The 16168-nt window shown below is 34.9% G+C and overlaps 1 protein-coding gene across 1 annotated transcript in view; it reads right to left on the bottom strand.

Moving 5' to 3' along the window:
- The window catches only part of TESMIN (testis expressed metallothionein like protein), a 46546-nt gene extending 30378 nt beyond the window's left edge, over positions 1–16168 (bottom strand). Inside the window, 12 exon segments of the mRNA XM_055722572.1 lie at positions 749–2261; positions 3674–3849; positions 4369–4506; positions 5994–6075; positions 6681–6752; positions 7018–7059; positions 7406–7497; positions 8913–8989; positions 10752–10860; positions 12820–12878; positions 13698–13728; positions 15692–16168. Of these exon segments, the coding sequence (XP_055578547.1) occupies positions 2069–2261; positions 3674–3849; positions 4369–4506; positions 5994–6075; positions 6681–6752; positions 7018–7059; positions 7406–7497; positions 8913–8989; positions 10752–10860; positions 12820–12878; positions 13698–13728; positions 15692–16168 (1548 nt within the window). The 3' untranslated portion in view covers positions 749–2068.

Below are 16168 nucleotides of genomic sequence, written 5' to 3'. Positions count from 1 at the left end.
TTTTCTTATCTTTCCCACTCTAATTCCATTTTAAGTGTCTGTATTATTTCTTTAAAATTTTCCCTGTTAATTTTTTCCTTTTTCTTTATTATTTTTCAACCTCTTGACTAGTCAAAATGTTATGATTTTTCCTCCTGATGTTTTTTTCCCCATCATTTGAGCTCACCCCTCTTTTACGCTTAATAACTTGTCATTTTATATTATGGCATTGCCTCCCTGTTGTGTATATTCAAATTAAGATCCATCTGAAGATGCGACTCTATTACACTACATTAAGTTTTTCAAGGATTCTAATAGTTCCTCTTACAATGTATTTAACTTTTTCTACTCCTCTCCATAATTTTTAATTTTATTTTGCATTTCTATTCCTAATTGCTATTTTTAATCTATACTTTCATCACTGGTCCTAACCCAAGTTTCTTGTTTATTAGGGTTAATCATACTGAACCTCACTTCCACTGGGAATTTTAGTGAGTTTATTTCTGAGATCTGATTTCAAGGCATGATTTAGCAATAAAGACTGGTTTCTTATCTTCTTCAAGCTTTGCTTCCTTATGGAGTGTCTACTGACTCTACAGCCCTTGTGTGCTCTTCTGATTTATGACCTCACAGTAACTCTATCTGGGGACAAATACTTTTTAAGATAAAGCCTTTATGTTGGTATTAATTCCAAATCCAAGAGAAATCATCTTAGCAATTGAAGGACCCAAAAGGGGTGAAATGTACCGATGGTGCCATTATCACTTACAGAGCACTTTGAGAATCCATTTTCTCCTGTGACCTTCAGCAGTCTCCAGCAGCAGTTGTTAAAAACAAAGATGTAAAATGCAATACTTTCACAGATCAACCACCACTAAAAAAAACGCCCTCCCTCTTATTAAAGAAAATTTTTAAATAGCATGCAGTCTTACCTACTGTTCTGGCAAGAATTTTTCATGAATCAACAGGACATAGAGAATATTTTTTTAAAATATAAATGCCAAAAACATCTAAGCACATATTATTAACTTAGCATAAATTTTTTCCAGAATCTACATGACATGGAGAATATCTTTATTTTTTTTAAGCATAAGCGCCAAAAATATCTAAGCATGTATTATTAACTTGGCACAAAATGTCTAAAAACAAAGACCATTTTTATATAATCTGTCAATTCATTTAGATGACAATTAAAAAAAAAATTTCTTTCCCAGAAACATGGCAGCAAATAGGTTACTTCTGTTACAGAAAATGAAATCTACTATCCCAACAGTGAGAATGAGAAGAGAAAAAAATGTCACGGAGAAAACGTCCACATAAGAAAAACGAATAATTAAACAAATGCTACACCAGGCTTTAAAGGAAACTGGATTGCAAATGTAGGATTCAGCAAATTTCAATCCTAAACCCTACGTACATAAAAGATTTTCCCATCACAAACTCTAGCACTTTACAATAGGAGTAAAAAGGAGGTCATCTTCCTCCTACTCTTTATGAGGCTCATCTGCCTAACAAATCTGACGTTGAACAAAGTCTAGTGTGGGTTTTTTTCCCCAAAGTAAATACCAAACCTACTGACAACACTGCTCTGTTTTCCAAAAATGGTAGACCTGCAGACACAAAAAATAAGTTACCAAAACAGAGAAGAATCAAAGCTAAACTTAGTCACCTTGCCTACTACCACTGAAAATAGAACTGTTTCACAATTCATAAAATAACCAAACTAAGATAGCAAATTCTTACTGCATCTCAACTCACATAAACATCCAATAAAGTAATTTAAAGATAAATTTACTTTTTATAAGAGTGTAGGTAAAGACTGAGAACCAGCTCAGAAAGCCCTAACTACAGAGAAAACCTGTTCTAGTAGAAAACTTACTTAGCAGCTTACTACAGTATTAAGTTACTTGGAAAAATGCTGGATGTGGTGCTAGTTTCACTTACACCAGCATAATTCAGAAGGAATTCAGCTGAACTGAATGAAATTATTCCTATGAAAGATCAAAGAAAGATCATTAAGCAGCAAAATTGTGGAGACTATGGCAACATATCAATATTAATAGTTATTGGCTTTATATTACATTGAATATTATTCAAATTTCAGTCCTTTAGATTTTAATTATGTACGTAGGATCTGGGATAAGCATCTCCCAAATTCCTCCATGATCACACGCTCAGCTAGACAGACAGAATAATTTCTATTTTCTGCCTCTTCAGCTTGCACCAGGAGACAAGAACATACTGCTTTCACTTCTTCCCAAGATATACGTACAGCTGGTTGCCTGACCGGGGGAAAAGAAAGGAAATACCTCCATTTTAAATACAGAAAATAATTTAAAAGACAAATTGTGAAACTCAGTTAAGAGCTGGAATGCACAAAGCTGAATCCAAGTAGCTGCACTGTTACTGTAAGATACATCCTTTTAGGAATTTCATTCTTCTACACTGAATAGCTTGTGCTTGTAACAGATTGCTTCTGAGATTTTCTATTTTATCACACAGGAGACTGTTCACACAATGTAATCGATCTATGAAAATGCTGCCCAACAGGTGCAGACAGAGAAAGTTTATACAAGTCTCTTCCTGCCTCAAGTACAAGGAAATGTGTTAAAAAGGCTTAGCCAAGGTCGAGGAAGTATGAAATGTAAATTCAGTTTACTCCTGTTGAAGGAAACAGCACCAAGTCCCTCAAGGATCCCTGAATGGCACCTTAGCAGCTTTGCATTGAACAAACTCTTGAAACTACTAGCTGTTAACATCATAACTCATTCTACTATATTAATAATGTAACTCAACCTCCTGTGTGATTCAAGCAAAAGCATAACTTGGCATGATCTACCCCATCAATACACTACCAAGACCAGAGATTACTAAAATATTTTTTAAATAGATCATCAGAAAGTATTTTAAAAACAAAATTAAGATAAGAATTTCAAGGTTGATGCAAAGGAGCGAAGAAATGATGTATGCAAACTCTAAGTTTTAGAGCCTAGAGTAAAGCTCCCTAAAATCAACTAAGAGGTGGTTTAATGAATTTTAATTATTAACAGCTGTTTCTATTTAGTAGGCAAATGACTATAAACCAACCAAAACCAAAGGTTAGGCTACTACTATATTAGAAATTATTACAACATCAGGATAGTACAACCACCTTAGACTATTTCACAATCCAAATTGCTAACACAACTAAAATTGAGAGGAGGTGGATCAAAGGAAGAAGAGATGGGAAAGAAGCAGTGATGCAAACATGCTTATTAATTGAATATCACAAACATATCAACAACATAATTTTCTTATCAGTTCTTTGGTCAAGGTTTTATTAGAAATGAATGCTTGAACATAGAAAAATTTAAGAACAGAGAAACTGAAGGAACAAGATAAAGTAGCTAAGGGGAAAAATGTTGAGAGAATGAAATATATCATCGATACATGAATAACTGCTGTTTTGTAAGTAGAACTAATACATATATCCTTAAACTCTGTACACTACATCCTTAATGGATAGTTATAGGCCATCCTTTGGATATTTTTTCATTTATAGAAACAGGATGGCAAATGCTATGTGAAGTGATGCCTTGTATACAAGCCATCTGTCATTCTAGTCATTATTTCTTAAATAACTATGATAATGGTAACATGAAAAATGAATGAAGTCAGACCAATGAATTATGCATTTCTATTTCCAAATATTCACCTGTCTGTCTTCAATTTTGGTAACGTTTTGAATGTTGATGTTAAAACTGGGCTGTTTCCTTCATTATATCTAATGTCCACGTAGTTTAGCATATTCAGCTGGGGTTTCTCATCTGGACTTTCTTCATAATTTTTGCAACCAATGCATTTGCAAATAGAGGAACACATAATTTTAGCCTGAAAATATAGAATATTTAGAATAAAAATTGTATAAATCTTAAATTAAACATACATTTGAGCAACCATTCCAACTATATCACTAGGGACTTATTCTAGCTGTGCTGATCTTGGCTAGTTCCCGAGTGAGACCATCAGTATGAAAAGAGTAAGGAAGCAGGAGGTTGATGCTCTGTACATCGACAAATCACTTCTCCCCTCAATTTGTGGATAACTTGGCAAGATAAAAAAATACCACAGATGCAAAGAAACTACCAGGATTAGAAGAAAACCATTCCTCATTTCTTGTGGAGCAAGGCATTGGCCAAGAGCTCCTGATGCTGAAATTTAGCTGACCAACTTCAGACAAATTCAGTTCTTTAAAGACATTACAACAAAGAGACTGTGCTCCTATGCTGAAAATTTATGGTGAAAAATGCAAAGAAAAAGTGACTATTTTTAGAAACTACCAGTTGCAGAATATACTCAACATTAAGGTAGTAACTGATAAGAGGAAAGTTCAAAGTTCACCTGACTCACCTCAAAGCACTCACAATAATTCTTGAGGCATTCTGAGCGCTTGCAATTACATCCTCTGTTATGGTGAAGTTTCATTTCTCCTAGTTTACTTTTCCCAATCTTTGGTAAGAAAGCTTCTGGGTTTCTACCAAGACAGGCCTAAAACAAGAATTGCTAGATTATGACAAGTTCAAAGAAGTGGTTTTAAACACCTGAATGACTGTGACCCAATGTTTAACAAAGAAGTTCTTACTTCCCACTCTCATTATTGGTGGTATGAAGCCCAAGGATAAAGGAGTCTTTCATGACATATGAGAGCAGGAATTTAAAGATTCCAGAACATTAAGCTGACTTGGCTCTACCACAGAAAGCAATTTACATTGTTTCTATGGAATAACATAAATAACCCATCAGCTATTCTCTTGGAGCTTGTTTTCTTTCACTGCTGATACTACTTTCACCAGAAATAAAAAATTACCAGTGAAGAAAAAACCCTTGCATACATAGTTACATACATCTCAGAATTTTGAAACTTGTTTTATTAGTGGCCCAATAGAAAGTCCATTCACTGAAATCAGCATTGGATTGCAACAGCAGATTTTCATTAGGTCCCAAGACCTCGCAATGCCACAGACTACTAAAAGGCAGGTTAAAGGGGTTATATATGCCCTTTATGTACAATATTATGGATAGCACAGGTATGCTTTCATCAGTGACAAACAAGATCTATCACGCTCTACCAGGTGCTATCTACAGCAGTGAAAGGAGTGCTTAGACATCAACAACCCCATCAGCTGAACCACAGACAAGCATCTGATTTTAAAACTGGCTGTTGCATATTGACAGCAAAAAATGCTGTGGCTTGACCGGTTGGATGTGGCAAAGCTCTAACTTTAATTAGATCAATGTCTTGTACAAGACAATTTTATTATTATTATGTGAATGATACAAAAAGAGTTCTGGAGAGTTGTATACAAGCAGCAGAAAGCCATTAATATATATCCTTAGAGCATCAGCAGTAGAATAAGACTTTTCACTATCACTTTAAAACTTAGATAACATAACATGCATATGAGATCAAATTATTGCTCAGATTGTGCAGTTTGATATACACACAAAAATTAGGCCACATGTTGTTCTCTATTCTACTAATAAAATCAGTCTCCAAATGTAGAAGCAACCTGCTTCTCACTAGTGCAGGGTTCAGTGTCACTGTCATGAGAGCCAACTTGGCATCGCTGCATGGGTCAGCCAGAAAGACTAACACAGACAACTGCAGAAGATCTGTCAATGAGAGTAATAATTTAGATAGTAATAATTTGTTTTCCTTTAACTACTGTCTGACTTTGGGATACAAAAAATTTTCCTTCAAGTGAAAAAGTCTTCCAAAATTAAATTCAGGTTTGAATACTTCTTTCTAAGAATAAGAGTTATCATTCAGTTAACCCATCGCTGGTTTTAATTCAAAGTATCAGAAGGTACATAAAAGGAAGGAAAGAAGAATAATACAGAAGCAACACTTAGCTTTATTTAGATTAAAAAAAACATATTCCAAATACTATAACTAGTGGAAAAAAACAATACTGCTGTATTTTCATACGTGAAGCTGATACTAATGTGTACTATACTTTTTTTTCTTTTTTTACCTTAATGGCTTTCGATCGCTCAGTTTCATGAAGTTGATTGTTGTAACAATTATTGCAGTTGCAGTTGTTGCAAAAATCACTACTGGCAAAGCAATCACAATATCTATGATTAACACGTAAAATAACATAAGAAATGAAAAGAGTAACTGGTTTAAGAGTAAATTTTTTAATTAAATCCTACTTCTAGGCAGAATTTCCTGTTTCTACTCATAAATGTTTCTTCCTTTGTAATTTAATCACATCCTAACCTAGACAAAGAGCTTCTCTCTCTTTCTTACATTTTGTAAAATACATCCAGTCCATCAATGACTCAAATCAAAAATGTGTATACATCTCTGTGCATATTGATTATATATGTAAGCAGCAGCAAGACAGAGAAATTATATTTTAGTATACAGCATTTGCATTCTACATAGGATTTTCCAGATAGGATCTGAACAATTCTTCTAGCTTCTTTTTATTTTTCATACTTCGGATTATATTCAGTCATCTACACCTCTGCATCAAAATTCCAGCTTGTGTGACACTAGTTTACAACAACTGTGGATCTTTTTAACTCCATAACAGACGAGCAATTTTTGACATGTATGTGCGGTTCATTTTAAAGCACAAATTTCTTGTATGTTTGTCTTTTCATCTATACACTGTTATTAGCATTTTATTAAATATTGATAAATGATTACTTACAATTTAAGACACTGAGATTTTGCACAGTTACACGGTTTCTTAGGCTTTATAATCCCTGAACCAAAAGGCAAGCTACACAGGTTGAAAAAAGAAAAAAAATCAGAAGAAAATATGCAAATACAACTAAAATGAAAACTAATTTTTCTATAGTTTTGAAACGATAAATACTGATTTTAATTTTTTGCGCTACTTAATAAGTGTTGCCTTACAGCATGCATGAGAAAAAGGATAAGCAATGTGTAACCTCCCTCTACCCACCAGCTGTCACCTACTTGGGACAGGTCTGCCCTTAGTCATATAACCTGTGCAGGGCTGTGCAGCTACAAAGCACTCTCACCTTTCACACCGGGGTTGCAGCTGCCTCTTCCTTAAAAATGATCTACAATTAAATATAATTAAAATAATTCCATTAGTGTTAGAAATACAGGCTAAACACCTACTAATTTGATTTGGAAATATATCAATTAACTCCGAAAATTAAATGCTTTTTCAGGCAAACTGACAGCACCGTTGCATTGATCCTAAGAAAACCTGAAACCACACTACGTAGTTTTGACTACCAGCAACTGGCATCATGATACCAAGATACATACACAATGTGTTCTTACCGAACAGCATTTTTGTTACAAGAGAGAAGCAGCTATGCAACACGAAAATGTCTAGGAGTCATTGCCAGTTTAAAATTCAGAAGTCATCATGGATGTAAGATATTCCACGCATCTTACCCCTCTGAGGTCATTCTCACTGGCCTGTGCAGATTTGATTGTAGATGGAACGTGGCAGTGCTAGCTGCTGGTTGTAACGGTCCACTTTCACACTGTCCAAGACAAAATGGATATGTCCTGTTTATGTTAACTTCTAAAAAATACGCTTGTAAGTTAACAGATAAAAAGTAACAAAGAAAATGTTTCAGGATAATTTAATTACTAAGGTTACTGATAAAAACTCACGGAAGTAGAAAGTGAGAAATGAAAATGGCATGCATCTTTTCTCGGAAACCGTTCAGTATGTCAGGAATCTCATTTCTCCCAGTACAAAGAACCAAGAACAGCTTTCAGTGTTGCAGTGTTGGCACACTATTTTCAATTTACGGATCATTCCAGATTCAGTTGCTTTTAATTCCAGTAGTCAGTAGAAACTGGTTAGTGACTTCATGATTTAAATATCTGCAATATCACATCTAATTTGTTGAAGTCTAAGCAAAATTTTAGAAAAAGAATCAGTCCACAGGCCAAGAAAACACACTGCAGATCTGTTGTCTCTTCAGACACATGATTAATAAGGGCCTGGTTTTCGAGAGAGACAAGGGAATAACAATTAGGATTACACTGATATTACCAGTAACGGAAGGACAGTGAATAATTGTAAACCACTGTTATTGTAACAGGTGATGAATCTAGGTGACCATAAAGAAGAGGAAAATGAACATATTTAAAGCAAGAGAAGAAATCTAGGAAACAACTAATTTGGGATAAAGTTAGAGAAGAATTACAAGCCTGTCTGCCTCACTGCTCCAGAACGTTTAGGCACCAATTTGCAGATACACTGCCTCTAGAGATGAAAGACTCCCTAGGTTGTTGTTTGATCTCACCCTTGGGTATTTTCTTCCTTTTTTTATCACAGTGGCTGCTATCCACAAACCATTTGCTGTGTTTGTACCCACATGACATATGCACTTCACACAAATCAGAAGTTAACTATAAAAAATTTGCAGTGATTTTTACTACCAACTCTGTTGGAAGTAACACATAAGACAACAAGCATCTTCAGATTTTTAGTCTTCTGTTCAATTTTCATCCAAAAAAGAAAAAATCAACAACATTTATAAAGACTTAATGACTGTTAAATCCTAATCAAGAGAAAAAGGTGAAAAAAAAATCCTACTGGGGGAAAATATACCGCTTCTTATGGTAAAAATCAGTGTGCTCTCCTTCACCCCAGAAAAATCTTAAAATGGTTCTCACAATAGCATAATCTATATATTACCAAATTCAAGGTTTCAAAACTGGAATATATTTTTCTTATGGAAATCTGTATCTTTAATTTTGGTATTACTTCTAGAAGATGTTGAAATCAGAAACCTTTATATGCATAAAGTATACTAAGTGCAGAACTAATCTGTCCAAACTAGCTAAATTGTTACTTCCCCGCATAGAATTAACAGCCCATTTTAAGAAAAGGAAAAAGAGCGTATATTGTACTTAACAAGTTTAAAGGCTAAAGCTTCTTTACCTCTTGTTCATTCAGAACCGGTTCACCTGGAACAGGCAAAAACTGCTCCAGTACAGCTGTTACAGGGTTGTCCACATCTGAAAAGGCAACATTTACCTGAAGACAGCAGAACTACTCACAATGTATAAAGTTTAATTTATCCATAAGTATTTATTGAATTAAGCATACAGGCAAACTGGTATCTTAATTTGTTAATAAAAAAAATCACCTGGGGCTGGCTGTCCTCTGTCAGCACTTTCTCCTACAATTCAGTTTTTAATTCAGGCTTACTCTGCAGTAAATAGTGTCAATGAAGTACCTAGAAGTTTTCTCTCTAGAAATGTTTTTCTCATTGCAAAATAAGAATAAAAACCTGAATACACAAAAATACCCATGAGAGAAGAACCCACCACCAATTTGTCAGCTAGGAATTTGAACATAGATTGTTTACTCTAAGACATCAAGGACAGTCAAATTCAAATGCCATAGACTTAAAATATTTTGCTAAAATATGAAAACTGTGAGAAACAACTAAATCTATTTGTCCCGAGTTCTTAGTTTACAAATTTCCAGAGTTCTGAGAGCACATTTGGAACGGAAGTCTTTAGCTTATGAAAAAAGTTACTAAAAACCATGGAGAAAACAATAGGTGTAAGAGTAAGCGTAAGTCCTGGTGAAGAACTGCATATAAATACATGAGCATCCTAGCCTACGTAAAAAAAAGTAAACATCAGTCACAGTAAGATTACAAGATAAATCTTATACCTGTACTTACTTACTTCACATCTAAAAAAAAGGAAAAAAGAAAAAAAGAAAAGAAAAAAAAAAGGGAGCCAACAGACAGCTTAATTAAAAAGTGGAAGAGATTAGTCCCTACAAACTTTTAGATGTAATTTCTGGACCTAATTCTTTTACTTCCTATGAAAGACAAGTAAACCAGAAAAAAGCTCAAGCAAATAACTAAAAAAGATATGTTAGCACACTTTTCCTCAGCCTTTTTTCCCCCTGCTATTACAGTGAAGGAATGAGAATTTGAATTCTATAAAGGAACATGGCCTTTAACTTGAATGTGCCTGGTTTACTCTTCTGATGGCTTCTGACAAATACAAGTAAACAGGTTCCATAGCTGGAGCACCTGCTGAGAGATGCTCACACTCAGCACCTATTGGTATTGAGAGCAATACCTGTGTTTGCATGGTGCCTAATATTAAAAGGCTTTGCTTTCACATTGCCATCAAAATTCACCACTGTAATAAAATTATAATAATAAATAACAAAAAAAAAGTTAGTAACGTTTTTGAGGAAGCTATAGTTAGGTAAAGATTTATTTAAATTAAACTACACTTGAATACTTAGTTGCTGCTCAGATGAAAATGTTTTGCTCCATCTAAATAGCATTAACTTTAGGGCCTCAGAAACCACTTTAAAAACTGATGACATTTCAAGTTCACATAATAATGTAAGTACTCGTGAGACATTCTGAATCCCAAGGCTAAAGCACACCCATTGCCCTCACGGCTGCTCTTCATTTCTAGAGACACAGTGACACCTGGTGGCAAGCTGGGGTAAATGCAAATGGATGCGGGTGCTTAAGCTAAATGTGCTTTAAATATATGGAAATTAATCTGTGTATAGAGTTTCAATAAATTCATCATATCCATTACATCATTCTTATTATACCGAAGCGCCTAGCAATTTTTCAGTTATAAAATAAAGTAAAATGATAACTGGTATTAGCTACATCAGCTTCGGCTCATCTCCCCGCGTTGCTGCTTAAGAACGTAAACACGTGGAGTTGCACGTTAACAATCTGTGATACACTATCTGACAGACTAGAGACAATTTTCGGTTTTATTGTACCTGATTGAAGATAATTACGTTGGTCATGGTGATGAACAGGTTTTAGTTCTTGTGTACCACAACTATTTACATGGAGTATTTTAGTACCTCCTTCCAACTGACAGATAACCTGCAATGAAAACTAACGATTACCTTTCATCTAAGAAATTGTAATTCTAAGCACATAGATATAAAGGTTTTCATAAGAGTACCACCTGTCTTATAAAGCGTTATAATCACAGACTGGAATCTCTCAAACAAATGGATCATTACGCATTAAGATGTTTGCTTTTTGACCCTTAATTTTAATAAATTTTGGAAGCAGCTATTGAGATCTAAAAAAAGTAGCTCCTCAGCCTAGGTGATGTGGATTCCTGATTCTCTAAATTGCTCCATGGGGCTTTGTAGAGCATATACTAGCTATTTACTAGTGTGCTGGCTTCAGATTCAGTTCCCTAACCAGAATATGTCATTGTACATGTTTCATTTTATTTATTTAGCTGTGATTTTAAATCAAGACTTCTCCTCTGGATGAAGAAAGGGACTGACTTATTATTCTTGATACACCACTTACTAAGTGGGACTTCCTGCTGCTAGTGTGGTACAAATAATTTAATTTTCTCTAGCATATAATTTTGCTGTCAATTACAGGATATAATTACCATAGGATTGGAATCATTTCTCTGTGAACATCTGGATTCCTCTGCTACATTGTGCAACGCCACTACCTTGCAGCCAGACTCACCAACATTTGGACTCTGAAAAATTGCTCTGTCTTGGTGATTCTCGATAACATTACTAACTGCCTCTCTTACCTCAGCCTGAAATACAAGTTTTAAATCTTAACAGGCATGCTTTAAAATCTACTTTAAATTCCAAGCAAATGCAACAAATTAAAATATTCATCTGCATAAATCATATATTCTAAAGCAAGCATTGTTTTCAAATGTAATACTGAGAACAGTTAATTTACTTCACAATAGCAGCAAGATTTTTGCTTATATATCAAGTAAAAATATTCCTGAAGAATAACAATGAACAGTAACATACTTCACAGTAACAATGGTGTTCAGTGTCTCCAACATCATGAAGCATCAACTCATTTCTAAATTGCCTTGGAGAAGTTAGGCAACAGTCACAGCAAATTATGCGAACCAAGAATTAATCCTGAAATGTATAAATTGGCTGGGGATCATTGGGATTTAATCTAAGTAAGAAGTACTCATCTGAGACCAGACTGCAAATCCAGTTATAACTATAAATCAGATTGTTCCAAAATAAATTTTTGTTATGGTGATCAACTAGTGTGTGTCATGGCACTCCATCACAGATGTGGTGCTGCTTGCATTTGTTGAAAACCGATTTACCACCTGTCTTGCTGATCCTTTAACTTATTACAGTGTCATCTTCGCATAAGTCACACTTCCAGATGAAGCTTTGCCCTCTCAGTACACACTTTAAAACACCGAATGGATAACCTTGAAAAACCTGGCTACAAAATCCCAGTAATTTTCAGACATCTCCCTTTCATGAAATACCTGAATTTCTATAGTTAGTCTAGTACATATCTAGGAAATTATATTTGAAAAATTGAAGCATTTTAAGAGAATCATTAAGTTGCAAAAAACATCTCTCCATAGAAGGAAGGCTAATGTTAAAGCCAGATTTTCAGCCTCAGCTCTGTTCCTGCACGTGGGTAACAGCTAAAATACATAACTGCTGTTTGAGGGTATGTGGCAGAGTCCCACTGGGCAGTTTGTGTTCAGGTGGCCTTAGGAGAAGCTCCCTCCCTAACTGGCCTGAAATGGAACCAGAATGTGCAGGTGGCAAACAGGAGCCACCTAGACTTGAGCCAATAGGAACAGAAACAGGAGAAAAATCCAGATGCTAATCTTCCTTCCTCCACAATGTAGCAGCGTAGGAAATCTACAAAGCAACACTTTTCTTTCCCTCTTTTTTGGAGCAGATCAGATAGGACAGTGTTTGAAGGAACCTTTCACCCTCTAGCACTCAGAATAAATCTCATTTTAGACATTCAACACTCACACAGATTCTTCCAATAATAATAAAATCTTGTATGCATACTTACTATTTTGTCATAGACAGAAGCACTAGTCTGAGGTAGGCCACAGGCACCACTGGAAGATTCTAGTACATAAAATAAAGCATGTTTTATTTACAAAAGATCAAGTGTTCTATATCAAGAACTCCTTTACAGCATCATTAGAAGAGATTTTGATGTCACTACAGCATTACATTCTGGTGAAAAAAATGTTTCATATTCTTTTCTAACAGACTTGCTGGAAAAAACAAACTTCAGTTTGCGCCTTTTTGATATCTTTAAAAGGTTTATTGTGCCCATTTGGTAAAATTCATTTAGCTTCAAAATAAACTGCCTTGTAATATCAAATCCAGCAGTCAGGGTAACCCTGAGCAGGACTGTGAACAGGTTATGGGCAGAACACAACTGTTCACGTGCTTACTGTCATCAGCAGTACCAGTGCTAACCACCTAACTTTCATAACCTGTGGTCAAACTTTGAAGTGAAATAAAAACATGGTTAAACTCAAAAAAAAAAATTTTAAAAAAATTTAATTGTGCTGCAAGGAGTATCTTCTTCACAGTCCCCTGAAGGAATCTGGAGATGATATGAGAGGAAAGGAAACTCAAAAGTAAGACTGAACTGTGACTGAAGCAACATGAACATACCTGAACAGAGGTCCATTCTCCTTTCAAACATTCTTAGTTACATTAACATTATCAAAAAAGGTTCAGACTGCAATTTGCCAAATCCAGAATATTTTTTTTTTAGCTATTTAACACCTTCCCTTATAAGAGGAGACAAAAAAAAAGATCCCCCTCAATTATTTGGGGCGCTTACATTTAAGCAATTCGTCACATTTTGTAACTGTATAGTACTGTTTTGGATTCCTTTAAATCGATCATAACAAATAGATTCATTCTCACCTGCAACTGGAAGTGGGAATGACCTGAATACCTGAAGAAAGAATGTTTTATTTACAACTATTTTATGCATTAAACTATTCACTTTTAAAAAGCCAAATAAATAAACAAAAAACTGACCTAAAGTAACCTTAAAAATTGGGTTATTTACAGTTTCATACAATGACATAATTAAGCACAGAAATGCTGCAGCCTATTCAGCATTACCAGACGCTGTTATCTACCTTGAACAATATTTCTGCTTTTTCTGCTCAACATGTACCTGTTGTTCAGATCTAATGCATTTACAACTGTAACGGCATCATATTTAATACCTACATTTATATTTTCAAAACCAAACCAAATGAATGGAAAATGGAGCAAAACCAAAAACCAATGAATTTGTAGTTTCAAATGAGAATTAAGTTTGATTTAGCTAGACAACCTGCTCACACTGTGCACTGTTCTTCCTCTTAATATAGACAGCAGTTTAGGAGGGTAAACAACAATCCACTTTACTTCAATATAACCTGATTGGAATTTTGTTCTAATACCTTCAAGAAACAGGGTAGATTAAAGAAACATGCAAATTTAGTGCAATAAACTGTAAGGACACTAGGAAGAGAGCTGGTCAGCAATATTTTTTTCTAAATCTCATTTTTATCTCCCTGTACAGAGACTAACAAATTTTCATTATCTTCAACTGCACTTTGAATAAAGCAATTGTTACACCTTAATCACATCTTTATCTTCTAGAGCCTTTTGCATCTTATTAATGGTTCAAAAGACTGACAGTTAAAATTCTTAAAGAACTACTGGTAATACTGAACATGTGTGTAAACAACTTTCCAAGCCAGAGATACTTTTAAACTATAACCGTAACCTGAAATCAGAAAGAAAACCAAAACACCTAAGGTAATTGTCACAGTAGACCTCAAGCATTTCAGGATGAGATGCCAGTGGGAAACACACTGGGCTGGGTAGTGTCAGCAGTGATTTCTGTGACAGAAGGTTTCCTGCGCAGACAGCCCCCCAGCTGCCCCCTGGCTTCAGCCTGGCACCTCAGTGGGATACCACAAAGGGAAATCAGACCTTGTTTTCAAGCAAGCGATTTTTTGTGAGTTCTGGGGGCTTTAAAAAAATTATTTTAATTTTTGTATCTGAGAATAGCATGGTTTATCAAAAAATTCAACTGTTATGCTTACTTACTTCAACATAGCTTCTCAAAGGAAACCTCAGTGCCCATCTAGAAACAGCCACAGTGTAAACTTAAAATTTCAAGATTTCTTCCCTGATATTCTACATCCATAAACAAAGACGCAAGGACACATAAGTATTCTACATATGAATAGTCTGCATTAAGCAGATGGATTTGGTCCTGTGAGCATCACAAGAAATGTTATGCTGTGTACTTTTCTAGATAGTAATTGATCCAACACAGAAAACATAACTTCAAACTGTACAGAAAAAGCTGCCAAACGTACTAAGCAATAGGAAACCCTTCTCTCCTACACAACTACTTTTGCCATGGAGATTTAACAATACAGGCTACAGTTTACTGCTGTGAATAAATAACTTTTTAACTCCTTTTGACTAAAAAAAAATATGATTACAAGTATGTCACCTGTGGAACTAAAGAACAAAACTTAACATCCTATTTTTATGTACTTTGCACAATTATCTAATAGTTGCTAATACAAATGGTAGTATTTAAAAACATAGTGGGTATATTTTTGACATGGTAAGATTTTTGTTAATGATCAAAATAACTACCCAGCTATTTATAAATATGACTTATAACATGGACAAAAAAGAACAGCAGTCAGAACCGTATGTTCACACTGCATGCTATTTCTGGCAATGTACAACATTTATTTCTCTGTTTGCTACTAAGTTTTTTCTAGTATAAAATTTATGACATAACTTTAAATGTTAAGTGAATCCCATGGAAATGTTATGTGGCAATTCCCCACATTTATGTCACAATATATAAAAATTTCTGTTTCACTTAATCTTACTGGTACTGTTCTGACATTTTGATTGACTGTTCCTTCTGGAGAGAAAACGCTTGACGTTGGACCACTGCAATTTTTAAGCTGCATTGCTACAGAAGAAAGGAGGTGGACACCATCTGAAGGCAGATAAGGTGAATGCATGTGATAAGCTTCTTCTGGAAAACCTAATTCCTTGTATTGTTCAAAATCTTCACCATTGCAGCTGTTGTTTCCATGTGGGTGGGGTTCCAGTTTTACTATGGTATTTTGCTTGTCAATGGTAAATGGATACTTGAAGTGATCTAACGAAGTCTCCTCTGCTTTTACAGTGCATAAACGATTGTCTTGCCTAGAGAGCAATCCTCCTTCATTGGGATTATTAATTACTGCAGTTTCCAGATTGAAGTTTTCAGAACAAACAGGTCTATTTTGATTAAATGTTTCAGTTACAAGACCGCTATCAATTACTGATCCTGTATCAAGCAATATCTGATTCTCCAT

Source organism: Falco cherrug, chromosome 10, assembly GCF_023634085.1.
Source record: "Falco cherrug isolate bFalChe1 chromosome 10, bFalChe1.pri, whole genome shotgun sequence".
NCBI lineage: Eukaryota > Metazoa > Chordata > Aves > Falconiformes > Falconidae > Falco > Falco cherrug.
Note: the sequence above shows the minus strand (reverse complement) of the source record. Positions and strands in the feature narration are given on the sequence as shown.